Raw genomic sequence first — 17,287 nt, 5'->3', positions numbered from 1 at the left:
TCATACTTTGTTTATTATTTTCAAACATAGAATCTTACTTTATATAATAAAATAATATTAAATTATTAACTAATAAATTAATATGAAAATCTTTGCTGAACCCACGTTGCCTTAAAATGTATAGCAACCATTACATTCTGGTACTCATTCTTGTAAAAGAATAAGAGTAAAGGGTAATTTCCAATGTTTTTAAAACCGGACCGGAAATCGAACCGGCTTCATCGGGGGTTCACGGTTCAACCGGTTCAACCGGGTTCAACCGGATTTTTGAATTATAATAAATATAAATTATTTAAATTGAAAATACATGTATTATAAATAAAAAAACATGATATAATATTTAAATTAAATTATCTATTAATTTTTTTTACATAAAATATAATTATAAATGATAAATTTTTAAGAATATATAGAATAATTTTTCTAAATGAAAAAAATAGTTTTTTTATTTTAATAAATAATAATTATTAAATTAAAATTATACAATTAAAGTTTATAAATAAAAAATATGACAAAATATTTAAATAAAGTTAAAGTTTATAAATAAAAATATGAGGAATATTTAAACAGAATTAATTACTAAACATGTGAAATACAATTATAATTGATAAACATAGTGTATATAGAATAATCATATTTTATGAGAAAGAAAAAATATAACTTTTAATTCAACATGTCATCATATTTTTATTTAAAATAATTTAATATAAAAAATATAATTATAATTTATAAATGATAATATTCAAGAATATATACAAAAATTATTTTATATGAAAGTGATAATTTTTTTTTAATTTAATAATTATTAACTTATAAATATGATATAACATTTTATAAATAAAAAATATGATAATATATTTACAAAGAATTATAATTTATTTTTTGTGAAATATAATTATAAATAATTAATATTTAAGAATATATAATATTATTAGAAAGAGTGTAGTTATATCTTTTGAGTAATAATATATATTAATAAAAATTAAAATGTCATATAAGAGGGAATTAATATGTGTAAGAATAATTAATGTGTGTAAGAATTTATATGAGAGAGAATAAAAGACACATGGGAGAGAGAAAAACAAAAACACATGGGAGAGAGAAAAACAAAGACACATGATAGGGACCACAAAATGCTTTTTCTATCAAAAAAAAATGCTTTTTGACCAATTTTTACAAAACCGGATTTGGCCGGTTTTTATGCTAAATCCGGTTTTTCCGGTTAAATCCGGTTTTGACCGGTTTTGACCGGTTTTTAAACTATCCGATTTTAATCAAAAACCTGACCGGACACAGAGCCGGTTCCCGGTTAACCCGGTCCGACCGGCCGGTCCGGTCCGGTTTTCAAAACATTGGTAATTTCAGTTCTTTAATATAATTTTTAAAATAAAACAAACTATACAAACTTCAATCTTTTCAGGCGAGTAAAAAGACAATTGTAGAAAAAATATACTCCCTCCGTCCCATTTTATTTGTCCACTTTCTAATTTCATACATATTAAAAAACTTTAATTGCTAACAATTTTTTCCTTTATACCCTTTTTGATTCTTGAATTAATTTAGAATTACTATATTAAAAAAGAAGTTGTCATTAATTTTTGCATTAAAAATGTAAGATAGTCAAACATATGTATTTATAGTACACAATATTCTATAAATTATATCCATTTATATCAAGGGTAAAAGAGGAACATATGTGTATATAATACAAATGTGACAATCATTTTGGGACATACAAATATAGAATAGTGGACAAATAAAATGGGACGGAGAGAGTATATGATATTTCATGTCAATCTTAGTATTTTAGCATATTTATATTTCTTTTATCTAATATTTTATGTTTTAAAAATAATAAATTCTTACTTTTGGAATCATATTATCAACAAACCTTTCAAAACCACCTCATTTATTCTATTTTGATAGTTTATGTGTCAATCATAATCAATTTAAAAAATAATGATAATTTTTTTTATCTAATTTGTAATTATTTGCCAAATTAAATATGAGGTATTAAATTATTTGATTTTTAAATAAAAAGTGCCCAATTGTAAATTTTGACATATGAGAGGGCCTCACAGTAATTGCTCTTTGTTTATTAAAATTAATTTTTGTATAAATAATCTATTACATTAATACTATTTTTATTATTTATCATATAATTTATATTTAATAACAAAAATAATTATACATAATTTTTTATTAAATAAAAATCCATATTTATTTATTAGTTTAAAATAAATTTTGTAGGTATAATAATACTAATTAAAATTGCTATTAATAGCATATTTTATAATTAATTTAGATGCAGAAATAATTTGTTCTAAATTTATTGCCAAATTTTAGTATCCAAGTTAGCATATGCTAAACTTAACACATGATATAATATTGCAATGGAATTGTATATTTCATTTTAGGCCTAATCACTCAAAAGCCCCCCATCTTTAAACTTTTTTTCAATTGCACTCTGATGTTGAAAAATTCTCTTAAAACCCTCCCACCTTTAAATTTCATTCCAATTGCACACCGACGTAGGAAAATCCTCTTAAAATCCCCCCACCTTTAGATTTTTTTTCTATTTATACCCTAAACTGGAAATTTTTATGGTTTTGATTTTAAAAAGTTAGTGGATATAATTTAGGAAGAATGATTTTTTATATTATTAATAATATTAGTGTTTAATTAGAATATAGATTAAAAATGAAAGATTAATTTAAATTTTTTTATGTGAAAAGAGGTCAATTTAATATTTTGTGATACAATTGAAAAAAAATCTAAAGATGGGAGGGTTCTGAGAGAATTTTCCTACGTCAGGGTGCAATTGCAAAAAAAATTAAAGATGAGGCGCTTTTGAGTGATTAAGCCTTCATTTTAAAGGTATAATGTTATAAAAATTCATAAGTTATATCAAATTTTTAAATTTAATCACAAGCTTTCAAACGTTTTAAGTGTATGCAAGAAGTTTTATTTTTTTTCAATTCGATACACGAGATCATAATATGATGACGTAGCTTCCAAAACTGAAGCTCACCTCAAAAAATCACACCATTTTTTTTACTAATTTATCAAATTTTATTAAATTAAAACCAAAAAATTACATTTATAAAATATTCAATCTTTTTTAAACAAATAAGCCCAATGATATGAAATGCTTAATTTTTATTCTGGGAGAAAATTGAAAGATTATACACTTTGCTATTATTAGGAAGATTACGAGAGACGTTTGTATTAGGAATAGAATTACAGAAATGACAAAAACCAAAAGGAAAAAAACAAACGCTAAAGAAACCTAAAAAAGAGGGAAAATATTCAAAAATATTGATTATTATGGAAATTAAAGTAAAATAGAAAAAAACAGAGCGATGGAGGAGAGTGAAAGGAGGGTGGTCAGTTTTTGAGCAAGTGATTTCCCTTTTTTGTGTCGTTTTCCTCTGAGTAAAGACCAAATCAATTATTTTCCTTCTTTCTTGGACTTTCGGACACAACCAAACAAAACTCATTCATCCCGACCACAATCTCTCCACTTCTCTTCTCATCTTATCATTTTCTCACCTTGTTCTTCCTCTTATGTCGGGGATCTCACCACCACTCTGCAATTATTATACTATTATATCTATTCCATTTCCTTGCATTTTCTCCCTTTCTTTTTTAACTATTAATCTCTTTTTTCTTCAGCCTTAATTGCAGACATTTTCCCATGAACATTTCTTCTACTTTTTTGCTTTCCGTGATGTTTACTATTACACTACTCCGGTAGTGAAGAAGCTGTACGTCTTAGCTCTGACTCATCATCTTCTTCTTCAGGTATAATTATAATAATGTTATTTATGGTCGAACAAAAGTTAGATTAATTTGTAGGGCTGATGACCTTTGAGCTACATAGCACGGACACTGTGTTCCGTTTCGAAAAAGTTCCGGGCGCTTGATGTTTCTGACACGAAATTTTCTTTTTTTTTAACGTAGAAAACCTTAAAATAACACGGTTTTGTTGTGTCCCTGTCCAAGTGTCCCGTTTTTCCGTGTCTGTGCACCATTTAAGAAAATGAATGAAGGCTGACTAATTATTTTGTGTTGATATGTTTTCACAGAGATTTCATATTTTTGATCAACAAAACAAAATAAAAAAATGGCAAAGGAGCACAGTGGATCACCCAAAATTCATCAGCTTGAATCCAAAAGGAAGCGTCTAACTTGGATCTTCGGGGTGAGTGGCCTCTGCGTTTTGTTCTATGTTTTGGGAGCTTGGCAGAATACGGCTCCTCCCATCAATAGAACCGAGGCCAACAGTAAAGTCGGTTGTGATATTGCGACCCCTTCAGCAGCCAATGCTGATGCATCGTCACTGTCATCCTCATCGCCGCTCTTGGACTTCAACAGCCATCATCAGATTGAACTTAACAACACGAACACAGTCGCCACATTTCCGCCATGTGAGATGTCGTACAGCGAGTATACGCCTTGCCAACACCCGCCGAGGGGGAGGAAATTCGACAGGAACATGTTGAAATACAGAGAGAGGCATTGCCCTGAGAAGGAAGAATTGCTGTTTTGCCTAATACCCGCCCCTCCGAAATATAAGACCCCTTTTAAGTGGCCTCAGAGCCGCGACTATGCGTGGTATGACAATATTCCCCACAGAGAACTCAGCATTGAGAAGGCTGTTCAGAACTGGATTCAATTGGAGGGTGACCGTTTCAAATTCCCTGGGGGAGGCACCATGTTCCCACGTGGAGCTGACGCGTATATAGATGATATAAACGAGCTAATTCCTCTCACCGATGGGACCATCAGGACCGCAATTGACACAGGCTGCGGAGTAAGTATTGATGACATTGGAATAATTTAAGTTTAACTAGTTATCAAGACTAACATAACATGTGTTGTATATTCTTTTTCCGAATCAAGGTTGCAAGCTGGGGTGCCTACCTATTGAAGCGCGACATTCTAGCAATGTCATTCGCACCGAGGGATACACACGAAGCACAAGTCCAGTTTGCACTGGAGAGAGGAGTTCCTGCTATGATCGGTGTGATGGCTTCTCAAAGACTTCCTTACCCAGCAAGGGCTTTCGACATGGCTCATTGTTCGCGTTGCTTGATACCGTGGCAAAACTATGGTAAATCAATTCAGGACTTGTTAGATTTACTTGCATTCATAAAGGATGAAGATATATAACTTTGTGTCTCAAACATTTTACAGATGGTCTATATCTAATTGAAGTGGACAGAGTCTTAAGACCTGGTGGTTACTGGATTCTCTCTGGTCCTCCTATTAATTGGAAGAAATACTGGAGAGGATGGGAAAGGACTCGAGAAGATTTAAAGAAAGAACAGGATGCTATCGAGAACACAGCCAAACGTTTGTGTTGGAAGAAAGTGGTTGAGAAGGAGGATCTTTCAGTTTGGCAAAAGCCCCTCAATCACATTGACTGTGTTAGAAGCAGGAAGATGTTTAAAACACCACACATTTGCAAATCAGACAATCCAGATGCTTCATGGTATTATGTTACATTAATTCATTTTCTTAACAGTTAACACTCTCTGCTTTTTATTATCCTATTGCTTCTTAATTAACTTGTGTGGGACTAAACTAAAAAGGGCCAAAGAAATGGAAGCTTGTATAACCCCTCTGCCGGAGGTAAGCAGCTCAGATGAAGTTGCTGGTGGTGCAGTACAGAAATGGCCCGAGCGGGCCTTTGCAGTTCCTCCTAGAATTGCCAGTGGTTCAATACCGGGGATCAATGCTGACAAATTCAAGGAAGACAACGAATTATGGAAGGACAGAATATCACATTACAAGCATATCATAAACCCTCTAGGCCAAGGCCGATATCGTAATGTGATGGACATGAATGCGTACCTTGGCGGATTTGCTGCGGCCCTGACGAAATATCCAGTGTGGGTTATGAATGTAGTGCCTGCCAATTCAGATCACGACACGCTTGGCGTAGTCTTCGAAAGAGGCTTTATCGGGTCATATCAAGACTGGTGCGAGGCGTTTTCGACATATCCGAGAACATACGATCTCATCCATGCTGGTGGAGTGTTCAGCATATATCAAGACAGGTAAAACTCAAAACTGTTGAACTGCTTAACTAATTTTGTCTGAAGAGTTATGACAGTTGAATGTGGGATTTTGTGTGTGTTGAAGGTGTGACATAACGCACATTCTGCTGGAGATGGATAGAATTTTACGACCAGAAGGGACAGTTATATTCAGGGATACAGTTGAGGTTCTTGTGAAGATTCAGAGCATAACAAATGGGATGAGATGGAAGAGTCAGATTATGGACCATGAAAGTGGACCGTTTAATCCTGAGAAAATTCTTGTTGCTGTCAAAACTTACTGGACGGGTGAAATTTCTCAAAAGCAACTCTAGTATAGTACAATTATGTTCAATTTTGTTCTTGTTTTGATGAAATTATGAGTTTTGTGATGAAGAAACTGGAGAAGATAGAAAACTAGAAGGAATTACAGGCAGATTTATCCTTACTGTAATTACACAATAAAAAATTACAGTTCTTTTCGCACTTACTTGGACTATTTTGGTTTACGGAATAGGTAAGGAATAAATAACTATCGCTTACTTTGGTTTACGATGTTGTTATTCCTTAATTTTACGGAGTTAACATTCCTTTCAAAATGTAAAGAATAGTTTTTCCATTTTATGTCCATTTTGTTCCGTAGACCAAATATAGTCTAATTTTTGTAATTTATGCTAGGGTTGTGCAGGGTTCCGGTGGAGATGCGCAATTTCCATAAAATTGAATTTTAAAATGGAGGTTTCCAAATGTTGAACGAGTTTAATTTAAGTACAGTTCAAACTATAGATTCGATTTCAATGGATCGGAATGATCTGGAGCACAAAATCTTATAACTACGAATATTATTTAAAAACGGATCATAAATATTAATTAAAAAAAATTATGTAATTTGTAATTTTGGAAAAATAACTAAATATTATATAGAGATTAGATAAAGCTTAACTTACATGGATTATTTACTAATAAAAAATTATCAAAGTTGGCCTAATTACTTAAAAAACCCACCTTTAACTTTTATTTCGTTTATACCCTGACCTAGAAAAACTGTCACATATACCCTTGACGTTGTCATTATGTTTCGCCTCTACCCTCGAGGTATTAAATTGAACTTTTTTCATTAGAAAAAGAGTTTAAAATAATCCTTCATTTTTAGCATATATTCTAATTACACGTCAATGTTATTAATTATATAAAACCACCTTCTTCTTTAAAAAAATTCAACTAATAATAATAATTTAATTTATATTATTTATCAATAATTTTTAAAAATTAAAAACCGTAAAAAATTTACATAAAACAAATAAAATATTCGGACTAATTAATTCCAACCTAATACCGTATTTTAATTTTAAAATCCGCTTTCAATTTTTTTTAAAAAAAATTAAAAAAAATAGCTACTCCTCCTCATGGAGGAGGAGCTTTCTTCCTCCATGAGGAAGGAGAATTAAATTATTAAATCTCATAAAATTTAATTAATTTATACTTATATTAAAAATAAATTTAAAAACTAAATTAAGCTATAATTTTATTAATTAAACACTTTGACATAATTGTCTGAACCATTAAAATGTTAACAAAAACAAAAAAAGTACATGACGGCATCGTTTAATCCTAAAACAAGAGGATTACAAATATGAATCATGTTATACGTAAGAAGTATTATATTTATTTATTCTTCAAAATTAGCATTCTTATTTTATAAAATACGACTGCCATTTTACAATTCAAACTTTGCCTTCTTGACTTAATAAGATTATTGCGATATTTTATATTTTTAAAAGAATTTAGTTTTTATTTTAATGAATAGAAGGTATGTAAATGAGTAGGACAATTAATTTTATTGTTCAATAGGCTGAATTTAAGTACTTTAAAACATATGTGTGTGATTTTGATAAAACGATAAATTAATTATTACTACTATTTTTTTATTATTATTATTGTTTTTAATTTTGAATTAAAACATGTTTAACGTATAAAAAATTAAGGTAATGTTTTTTTTCAAACGGGACGGAGGGAGTACAAAATATTGCAGACGTAAAGAGTAACCGTGGAAATGTGATATGTGTACATGAGCATGCTAATTGGCTAATTGGCTAATTGGCTAATTGCAACTAAATGCTAAATGCTTTTCCCCACCAGCCGCATTCCTCAGACTTTTGGTTAGCAAATGGGAACACAAAAGTTGCGGTTGGTGAACCTCTATATAATCGACAAAATTATGTAAAAGTGGCAAACATTATTTTTTTCTTTTAAATTTAAAGTTCTTCTCTTTGATTCAACATAAGTTTTTTAAAATATTCAGATTCATAAATTGAACAAAAATTATACTGGAATGGTCGGCTCGATCATTTTAACCATAAATTAAAATTCATTCCGATTTGATTATACTTATAATTTAAAATACAGTTCAACTTTTTTAACTAAAAATTATACAAAAATAAAAAAATTAAACTGATTAAATTGTAGAAACTATATAATTTATAATGGGTTAGTTCCATAAAAAATTACGAACTTTACACGAAATTTCATTTTAATCACGACTTTTAAAAATTGTCATATAAAATCATGACCTTTCATTTTTTTCCAAATCTATCACTGATTATTTTCTGGTGTATTTTTATCTTTTATTTTTTTTTCAAATCAGCCGGATTTCGGTTGCCACGTTACCAAAATACACTGAAAATTAATTTGGTGATAGATTTGAAAAAAAATAAAAGTTCATGATTTTATATGACAACTTTTAAAAGTCGTGATTAAAATGAAACTTCATGTAAAGGTCATGATTTTTTATGGAATTAATCCATTTATAATTTACTAGTTAGAATATGATCTATTTGTTGATTTTAATTTATTCAATAGTTAAATTTATAAATAAATTATACATTTATTTCAAAAATATGTATAGATATTAAATATAGTATATTAATTGGATTATTAAAACAGTGCTCTCAATTACAAAACTAGGGAAAAATTTATCCAAACTAGGGAAAATTTATACAAAAAAGGATAAAGAAAAGGAATACCAAAGTCAAGAAATCTCAGCTTCCCCAACCAAAATCAGAACTTTCTAATATATGTCCAAATACCCTGAATTTTCTAATTCTTCTTCCTATTGCTCTCTTCTATACCCAGTAACTATAGCGCGTATGTACACGCACCAACAAGCCATCCATAGAATACTATATTATTTATTATTGATCAAGGTTGTGACATGCTACAAAAGTAAAAATAAATTTCCATGAAATAGAAATAGTTTAGCATATGGTATTGTTCCTGACATAATCATATTCTTATGGAAAATGAAAGTTTAATAGGTATCTAATTGGTTTAGGTTAGTGAGTACTTTATAATTTTCAATGCATGTTTGGTAGTGTACTACAGTTGATCATTAGCATCTTGCTTTAGTGAAAGCTAATCCGCACAATTATAGTCTTGTAGAAGGATCCTCACCTTACATTTAAAAATTAAGAATTTGAATTCTGTTTCTGTAAAATATTGAAATGTTTGCGTGTCGTTTTCTAATTTTTAATTTTTACTTTACAAAAATGAAATGTAAATTTATGTACTTCCATGTACTAATTGAATATGTTTCAACTGATTATTAGATTATCTATTATTGAAATCATAGATTTATATTTGGATTCAAGCAAATTAATTTAAAAAAACAATTTTAGCTTTAAAATAATAAAAAAATTAAAAAAATATAGAATCAAAGTGTATATATATGTGCGCACTAATAACCAATAAATTTTATTTTATATTAGTTAATTGAAAATTTACTTTTACGATAATATAATGAGTATATATAGCTCACATCGTATTAGATTTCCAATAAATAAAATTAAAATTTAAAAACTATAAAATAATAAAATAAAATAAAGCATGTTTGGTCATCTATAGGCGGTAGAGAAGAGCGTGATAGATTGATAAATTGATTTGGAAATTAAGTGAAAAAATAGAAATATAAAGTACAAATATAGATATAGAATGATGTTCAAAACTATAGAGATGAAAAGGAAAAAAATAACACAGAAAGTCAAAAAGTCAGTTGTCTCCTTGAAAATTCAATCTCTAATTAAGAAACCCAATAAGTTTCCTACTGCGAGAAAATAGACTTACATAAAATTAGAAGAAAATTTAAATAGAGGAATTTTCAAGTTAGTTTCAGAATAAAGAATGCGGAAAATATCATCATTACCTATATTAAATACTATTTTTATTATCTTATAAGGAAAATCAACCCAAATTAAACTAGTGTGCATCATTCTCATTATAGCCTTCTTGTCTTTTCATCTCATCTCAGCCCTTCATCTCAATCAATCCGAATCAATTTGTACCACCAAAACCATTTTATATACAATATATCCTTCTAGACTGTTTTGACCCAATAATCAAGATTGTGTCACAGTTTGTTGGTAAGTCTTAATTTTGATGTCATTTTGGAATTTAAATTTATACTATATGGTAGAATTATGTACTTAATGAAGATTATGAATAGATTAATTTAATAAGTTGGATATCTATTCGATTCATTTAGATCCAATATGATTCAAATAAATTTAAATAGTTATTTTCTATCAAGTTCAGTCTGATATGTTGGATCAAATTTTAATGTCTATTTCTTTTATTAAATTCTGTCAGAATTTAAATTCATCTAACTCTATCTTTCTGTGTATTAATTTAGATTCGTTTATAATTTATAATTCTATACTGGTTTATAAAAGTTATATCTGAATCCACATAATATGGACCTAGTTAATTGTTATTTAGAGATGAATTAAACCTGACAAATTCGGTTTGTATGCAAAAGATTTATGTATGGTTAAATTCAGTCTGAATTCGTTTATAGAAATTTGATCAATAATAAGTATTAATATCACTAATTACTTCTTATTGTTCCTCTGCTTCTTTTAATTTTTATCTTTAAATCATTTTATCCCGCCTTATTATTTACTCATTGGTCAATATTGTAATGTATCCTCACTTTTTTCATTTTTCAATTTGATGTACTAAATATATTTCAAAATAATGATATTTTGAACTAGTTCTATAGAGAAACAAACTATACCAAGTATTTACTTCTTCTTTTTTAAGAGAATACCAAGTATTTACTCAAACATATATAAATTTGACATTTAATTGCATAATATATAAACCTAATTAACAAATTAAATAGATAAACATTCATATATATAAAACCTACTTAACTTGCCTAAATAGACAACTACAATCTAACAAGAAAAAAGATGATATAATTATTAATAAATATGTGCAATTACAACACATGGGTGGGAAGAAGAAAAAAGAAAGTTGTGTAGAAAGTTTTTTTTATTGACTAGTCAAGTAATAAAACGTAAACCCTAGCCAATCATCCAACAACATGATCTCAGGTTCATATGAAACTGGATGCATTATATAAAGCAAAAAACTATATGTTATAATTTATATCTAAAAAAAAAAAACTATATATTATACATTCATAGATATAACATGAATTCTTATAACTATATATAAGGAGTTTTAGCCTTAACACATACGTTTTGAACCATTTCTTTAATTCCATCTCTCTCTAAAAGAGTTTATTTTTTAGAAGAAGAAGAAATTTAGAGAGAGAAAGAAGAGAGAGAAAGCCTTGCATTTCTCATGAACTGTGGTGTCGTATTGGGTTTCTATTGCTGGGGCTGGGAGTTCTTAACTGCCCTTCTTCTTTTCTCATCTTCATCTTCTTCTTCCTCCTCCTTTTCTTTCTGATTAAATCACTTCCCGTCATTTAATTAATTACGCGTAAATTTATAATAACTCTCTTAATCTAAATTATTTTTGTTTTCTGGTTTCTCTCTTTTTTTAATTTTTCTCTTTGGAAGTTAACGTACAAATATGGAGATGGAGGGCACTACTAATGACCATGATCATAAGGGTTTATTGGAATATGTTAGGAAAACAACGCCTCCGCCATTTCTACTCAAAACCTACATGCTCGTGGAGGATTCCGGCACCGACCATGTCATCTCGTGGAACGGTGACGGAACAGGGTTCGTCGTGTGGCAGCCGGCCGAGTTCGCTCGTGACCTCTTACCGACTCTCTTCAAGCATAGCAACTTCTCAAGCTTTGTCCGGCAACTCAATACCTATGTATGTATAAATTATTTACTTCATTAATTATAGATAACAATAATTGGATATGACGTTATATATTTTTCAAAATATAAGAGCTAAATAATTTTTAATTTTAATAAAACCAAACCACTCATCTTTTATAATTTACGCGTTGATTATGTAATCCATTGCTAGAGTCATCTCTAGAATTGTGAGACTTCGAATTTGAGTCGACTAGAATTAGCGAACATATATATAATATATAAATGAATTTGTTTTAATTAATTGACTATTTCTTCATGTTTTTAAAGAAAAATTTAACTCTAGTAGTTTTTTTTTGGGTCAAGTTGACTTAGTTCCAAAACTGTGAATATTGAATGTGTTTCAATTCTTTAAGAGTTGTGATGGTGGTTGTTGAATGTTGAATGATGTAGTAATAGGTTAAATGGTCTTATTCTAACCTAACCTTGCTTCACTTAGTCTTCATTAAATAAGAAAATATTTACTTAATTACAATTTTTTTATACATGTACATACGTTCAGTCAGAAGATTCACACTTTGCACTATTATTCTTTTATTAAAATAATAATAAAAAAAGAATTAAGCTATTCACTGAATTTTATTTTTGCTTGAGGATTCACAAATGATAAAAAAAAGGTCAAATATAAGAATTGTAACAAAATATCAGACTGTAAACTTTTAGATTAAACATAATTATGATGATAAGAAAGGATAAATATTACATATTGATATCATTTTCTTCTTCTTATGATTCTTTAGGTGTACGGTCATATTTGATTAATTTGTTAACGAATATAGAAAAAAAATGTTAATTTAAATGTTTGACATTTAACCTAGCTAGCTATTGAATGTAGGGTTTTCGAAAGGTAGCAACAAGCCGGTGGGAGTTTTGCAACGACAAGTTCAAAAAAGGCGAACGGGAGTTACTATGCCAAATTCGTAGAAGAAAAGCATGGTCTAGCAAGCAACAACAATCCAATAATATTGCATCAATTCAAGGCACAAATCCACAAGAATTTGATGAAGATCAAAGATCATCATCAACATCATCTTCGTCGGAAATCAACACCCTAGTCGACGAAAATAAACGACTCAAGGAAGAAAACGGGGCGTTATGCTATGAGCTGGGTAGCATGAAAAGGAAGTGCAAGGAGCTTCTTGATTTAGTGGGTAAGTATGCACATTTAGAAAAAGAAGAAGAAAATAATGATGAAAGGCCAAAATTATTTGGTGTGAGATTAGAAGTTGAAGGAGAAAAAGAGAAGAAGAAAAAGAGAGCAGAGATTAGAGAATGCGCAAGCGTTTTATTATCTCAATCATGCAAATAATTAATTAATACAGTAATTGATTGTGTCAAATTAATTAATGTAGAATAATGATAATCAAAATAGCTACTTGGAATGTAAGTAGCTATTTATGTAGCTAGCAATAGCTTCCTTAGATATACATACAATGTTCGATAGTATACTTATGTTTAATGAATGGTTTACTTTAATTAATTAATGGTTGTCATTTTTTCAGTTTAATAAATTGATAATTAATTTTTGATGATATTTTTTATGAATGTCTTACTTAATAGTAAAAAAGTTAATTCTTATCACGAATATTATGCTAAATTTTATAATATATTATATATATTTTAATTATTTTTAGTTTATTCTATTATTAGAAAATTAGAATTAATTACTTAGTATCATTTTCATTTATTAGAAAATCATATACATTTTTTTACTTAGTGTAATTAATTAGTTAATGGCAATAAAACCTTAATTTAATTGATCAATTAAATAATAAGTTAGAAATGTGCATGCCCTGCCCCGTGCTTTTATAGTTAATATAGATATAGATAGATGTTGGTTTCTAAAAACGTGTCACGAGCGCAAATTTTATTTATTAAACTAGTTTAAATATTTATTTTATAGATATTTATAAGCTAACTTGAAATATAAAATTTAAAACTATTCTATAGTATTAGGATACCATTTGAATCTCTTTAAAATGTCATTAGTAACTAATGATACAAATTATTTTATTTTAAATTTTAGTTTTATCATTAAATAATAAAAATAATTTACGAAATAATTTTTAATAAGTAAATTTATTATTTTATTATTATATTAATTAATAATTATTGTTATTTTAATAAAAAAATATAAATAGATTTAAAAATTATTTACTTATTTCATTTCATTTTGTGATCATATATCAATAAACGGTTTACTCGTAAAATCTTTTGATTATAGATATTAAACTGATGGTATGTTTAAGAACCAAGTACGCACAAAAAATAAGTTGAAAATGACTATTACTTAGTATATAATTCAACAATAATATTGTTATTTTTCTATTTAGATTAAGTTTATATATAACTAATACTTTTTGTAATAAATTAAGTTCCATATCAGGCTTTTGCTAATAGTGTAATCCGTAGTTAAATGCTAACACAATTTTTATTTTTTTGAATGCTAGCACAAAAAACTTAAGTTCCCTATTAGGCTTTTGTTATGTTTTAAAAGGTTAATGGTTTAGTGATGATATGATAATTAGTGGAAATATATAATTATAAAAAAACTGGATATAATTACTTTTAAACTATGAAACTTACATGAGAAAAAATGATAGAGTTAGAAGAAGTCGAAAAAGTAATGATTTATTAATTTAAAATAACTATATTTTTATAAGTTATTGTATTTTTTTTTGGATAAATGATAATTTATTAAACACTACCACAAGAAGTGGAAGGCAAAAGACCCAAAAAGATCAAGAGTGAATTACAAAATTATCCAAACATCTAAAAACGTCGTTACCCGAATAGGGGAATGACGCAGTTATTGTATTAATATGTAACTGTAAACTTTTGTTAGAAGACTTATAATATTCTAGATTTTGTTAAAAAATTAATTAAAGAAATATAAATATAGTTTGATTCACACTAAATTTTTATTTTTTCAATATATGATAGACATATGAATATGTTTTATCTAAACTACAATACGTGGAATGAATTTCAGATTTTATTAATAAATATGAGAATAATTTGTAAAAATATTGTACGTAAAAATATTAAAAGCATGTTTAAATTTAATTCAAATCAATTACTTTTAAATTATAAAATAATTTTATATGAGTATGTTTATAAAGGCCCAACTAAATAACAACAATTAGAACGTTTAAATCAAGATTAGAAATGAGATTGTGAATGAGAATGAAAATAAGAAGGAAAAACATTGTTATTCATATATTGTTTGATTCAATAAATTAGTGTAGAAATAAAAATGAGTAAGAGTGTCAAAAATGATTGTTATTCATATTTGTGTTTTTTTAATTTAAGCATAAATTCCGATTGTCTCATCCATTATCACAACCTTTTCAAACTTTTCAATCTATAAACCTATATATATTTTATACTTTATTTTTTTTATTAAAATGGCGTCGTTTTAAACCGTTTGGATGACCGAATTGACAGCTTTTTTGGCCATATGAATGACCAAAACGACGTCGTTTTAGTCATTTATGTTAGGGGTATTTGCAAAACAAATCCTAGCGTTTCACTTTTATAGCAATTTAATCCAAACGTTTAAAACGTTATGAAACAAATCTCAACCTTTCTTATTTTTTGTAATTTGTCGCCCTAACCGTGTTTCGGCAACTTTTTATATACGTGGCAGCCATATTAGATACATGTATTGGCATATTGAATCCCAATATTTAAAAAAAAAAATTCAAACAAAATCCTAGTATTTTGTGTTTTTGCACTTTTAGCTTAAAAAAAGAGACAAAACTGCCGGAAAACTAATTAGGGCTACAAAATGCAAAAACAAGAAAGGTTGGAATTTATTTCGTAACGTTTTAAATGTTGGGATAAAATCGCTACAAAAGTGAAACGGTGAAATTGATAATTATTTTGCCAATACTCCTTTATGTTATATATGCCATATAATGAAAGGTTGTGTTATTAAATAAGACGTTCCATAGTTTCTGCTTAAATCAAAGAAAAAAAATGAAAGGTTGTACTTTATGGTGACATTGACCCTATTTTTTATAAGTAAAATAAAAGTATAAAAATTTCTCGTGTTATCCGCTCTATATCAAAAATATACGAGCGATGATTTATTTGAGATATCAAATATATATTTATGATTATACAATGTATCAAAATAAAACCGAAAAAAGTAAATTTATAATCTTATAGATAAAAATAACTTTTTTCAACTTAGAACATATTTTTAAAAATTAAATCCCTTTTCAATTAGTTTTGTGGTTTTCCCCATATTCAACCATTATGAAAGTATTTTGTAAACCAGGTCAAACTATATATACATAATATATATAATTGTTTTTCCTACTTGGAAGTTGGGTACATAATAGCAATGGCTTTTGGAAATTTTTTATTTCACCCAATCATATATAGTTTCTTTTATTTTCTTTTTCTACTAAAAAGTTAATCACCATGTTGTTGATTACAGTTCCTTGTTTGACCGGTTAATCATAATTTATCACTAAATTGGTGTTTTCCCCTTAATCTTCAAACAATATAAATGCATAATTTTTTTTATCATTTCCTTGTACTCCTAATTAATTTATAATATGTTTATTTATATTCTATTATTGAGATTAAACTCCTACTAACTTCATATTTTCTTATTCCTTAATCTATAAGCAAGAAAAATAAATAACTTTGCATTATTTTCTAATAGGAGTTAAATTCTTAATTAATTTATAATATCTTTATTTAGATTCCTCTATTAAAATTAAACTTTATTCACACTCTCATTTCATATTACAGTATCCATACCACTACCAAACCATATATGTGGGAACTCATGAGGTATTCTAAAATAATCACCAATGGAAGATTTACAATACTTAGCATCTTTGAGTATGGAATTCAAGATTTAGAATTTAGATTTTTAGGTTTAAATTTAGCATGTATTGTCATAGATATGGGAAAGGCGGATGTTATACTTGGGGCGGGGCATGGGGTTGTAATCAGGGGGAAGGGAGACATCCCTACTGCCACTAAGAACTGTTCACAGGATATGAACATGGCTCGATGATGAAAAGTTTAGCAACAACTTCAGAGTGCAATTCAAGGCTGATGCACTTACAATTGTAAAAACCAATC

At 28.1% G+C, this 17,287-nt stretch overlaps 2 protein-coding genes across 2 annotated transcripts; both read left to right on the top strand.

The window, feature by feature from the left end:
- The first annotated feature begins 3,411 nt into the window (after window positions 1-3,411).
- LOC126677818 (probable methyltransferase PMT18) lies at window positions 3,412-6,534 on the top strand. Its single transcript, XM_050372614.2, has 6 exons — window positions 3,412-3,804; window positions 4,089-4,816; window positions 4,906-5,116; window positions 5,200-5,497; window positions 5,598-6,065; window positions 6,151-6,534. Exons 2-6 carry the CDS (start codon window positions 4,127-4,129, stop codon window positions 6,377-6,379), a joined length of 1,896 nt encoding a protein of 631 aa, XP_050228571.1. The 5' UTR covers window positions 3,412-3,804; window positions 4,089-4,126; the 3' UTR covers window positions 6,380-6,534.
- Window positions 6,535-11,566: 5,032 nt separating this feature from the next.
- LOC126676422 (heat stress transcription factor B-3) lies at window positions 11,567-13,661 on the top strand. Its single transcript, XM_050370622.2, has 2 exons — window positions 11,567-12,176; window positions 13,017-13,661. Exons 1-2 carry the CDS (start codon window positions 11,922-11,924, stop codon window positions 13,488-13,490), a joined length of 729 nt encoding a protein of 242 aa, XP_050226579.1. The 5' UTR covers window positions 11,567-11,921; the 3' UTR covers window positions 13,491-13,661.
- Window positions 13,662-17,287: the final 3,626 nt, after the last annotated feature.

This window comes from Mercurialis annua, linkage group LG4 (assembly GCF_937616625.2).
Source record: "Mercurialis annua linkage group LG4, ddMerAnnu1.2, whole genome shotgun sequence".
NCBI lineage: Eukaryota > Viridiplantae > Streptophyta > Magnoliopsida > Malpighiales > Euphorbiaceae > Mercurialis > Mercurialis annua.
The sequence above is the reverse complement of the archived record's forward strand: the minus strand, read 5'-3'. Positions and strand labels throughout refer to the sequence as shown.

Coding starts and splice junctions, on each gene's coding strand:
- LOC126677818 (XM_050372614.2), top strand. CDS start 4,127: ATGGCAAAGGAGCACAGTGGATCACCCAAAATTCATCAGCTTGAATCC. Junction 5,117..5,199: donor GATACCGTGGCAAAACTATG/GTAAATCAATTC, acceptor AACATTTTACAG/ATGGTCTATATCTAATTGAA. Junction 5,498..5,597: donor GACAATCCAGATGCTTCATG/GTATTATGTTAC, acceptor TAAACTAAAAAG/GGCCAAAGAAATGGAAGCTT.
- LOC126676422 (XM_050370622.2), top strand. CDS start 11,922: ATGGAGATGGAGGGCACTACTAATGACCATGATCATAAGGGTTTATTG. Junction 12,177..13,016: donor TCCGGCAACTCAATACCTAT/GTATGTATAAAT, acceptor TATTGAATGTAG/GGTTTTCGAAAGGTAGCAAC.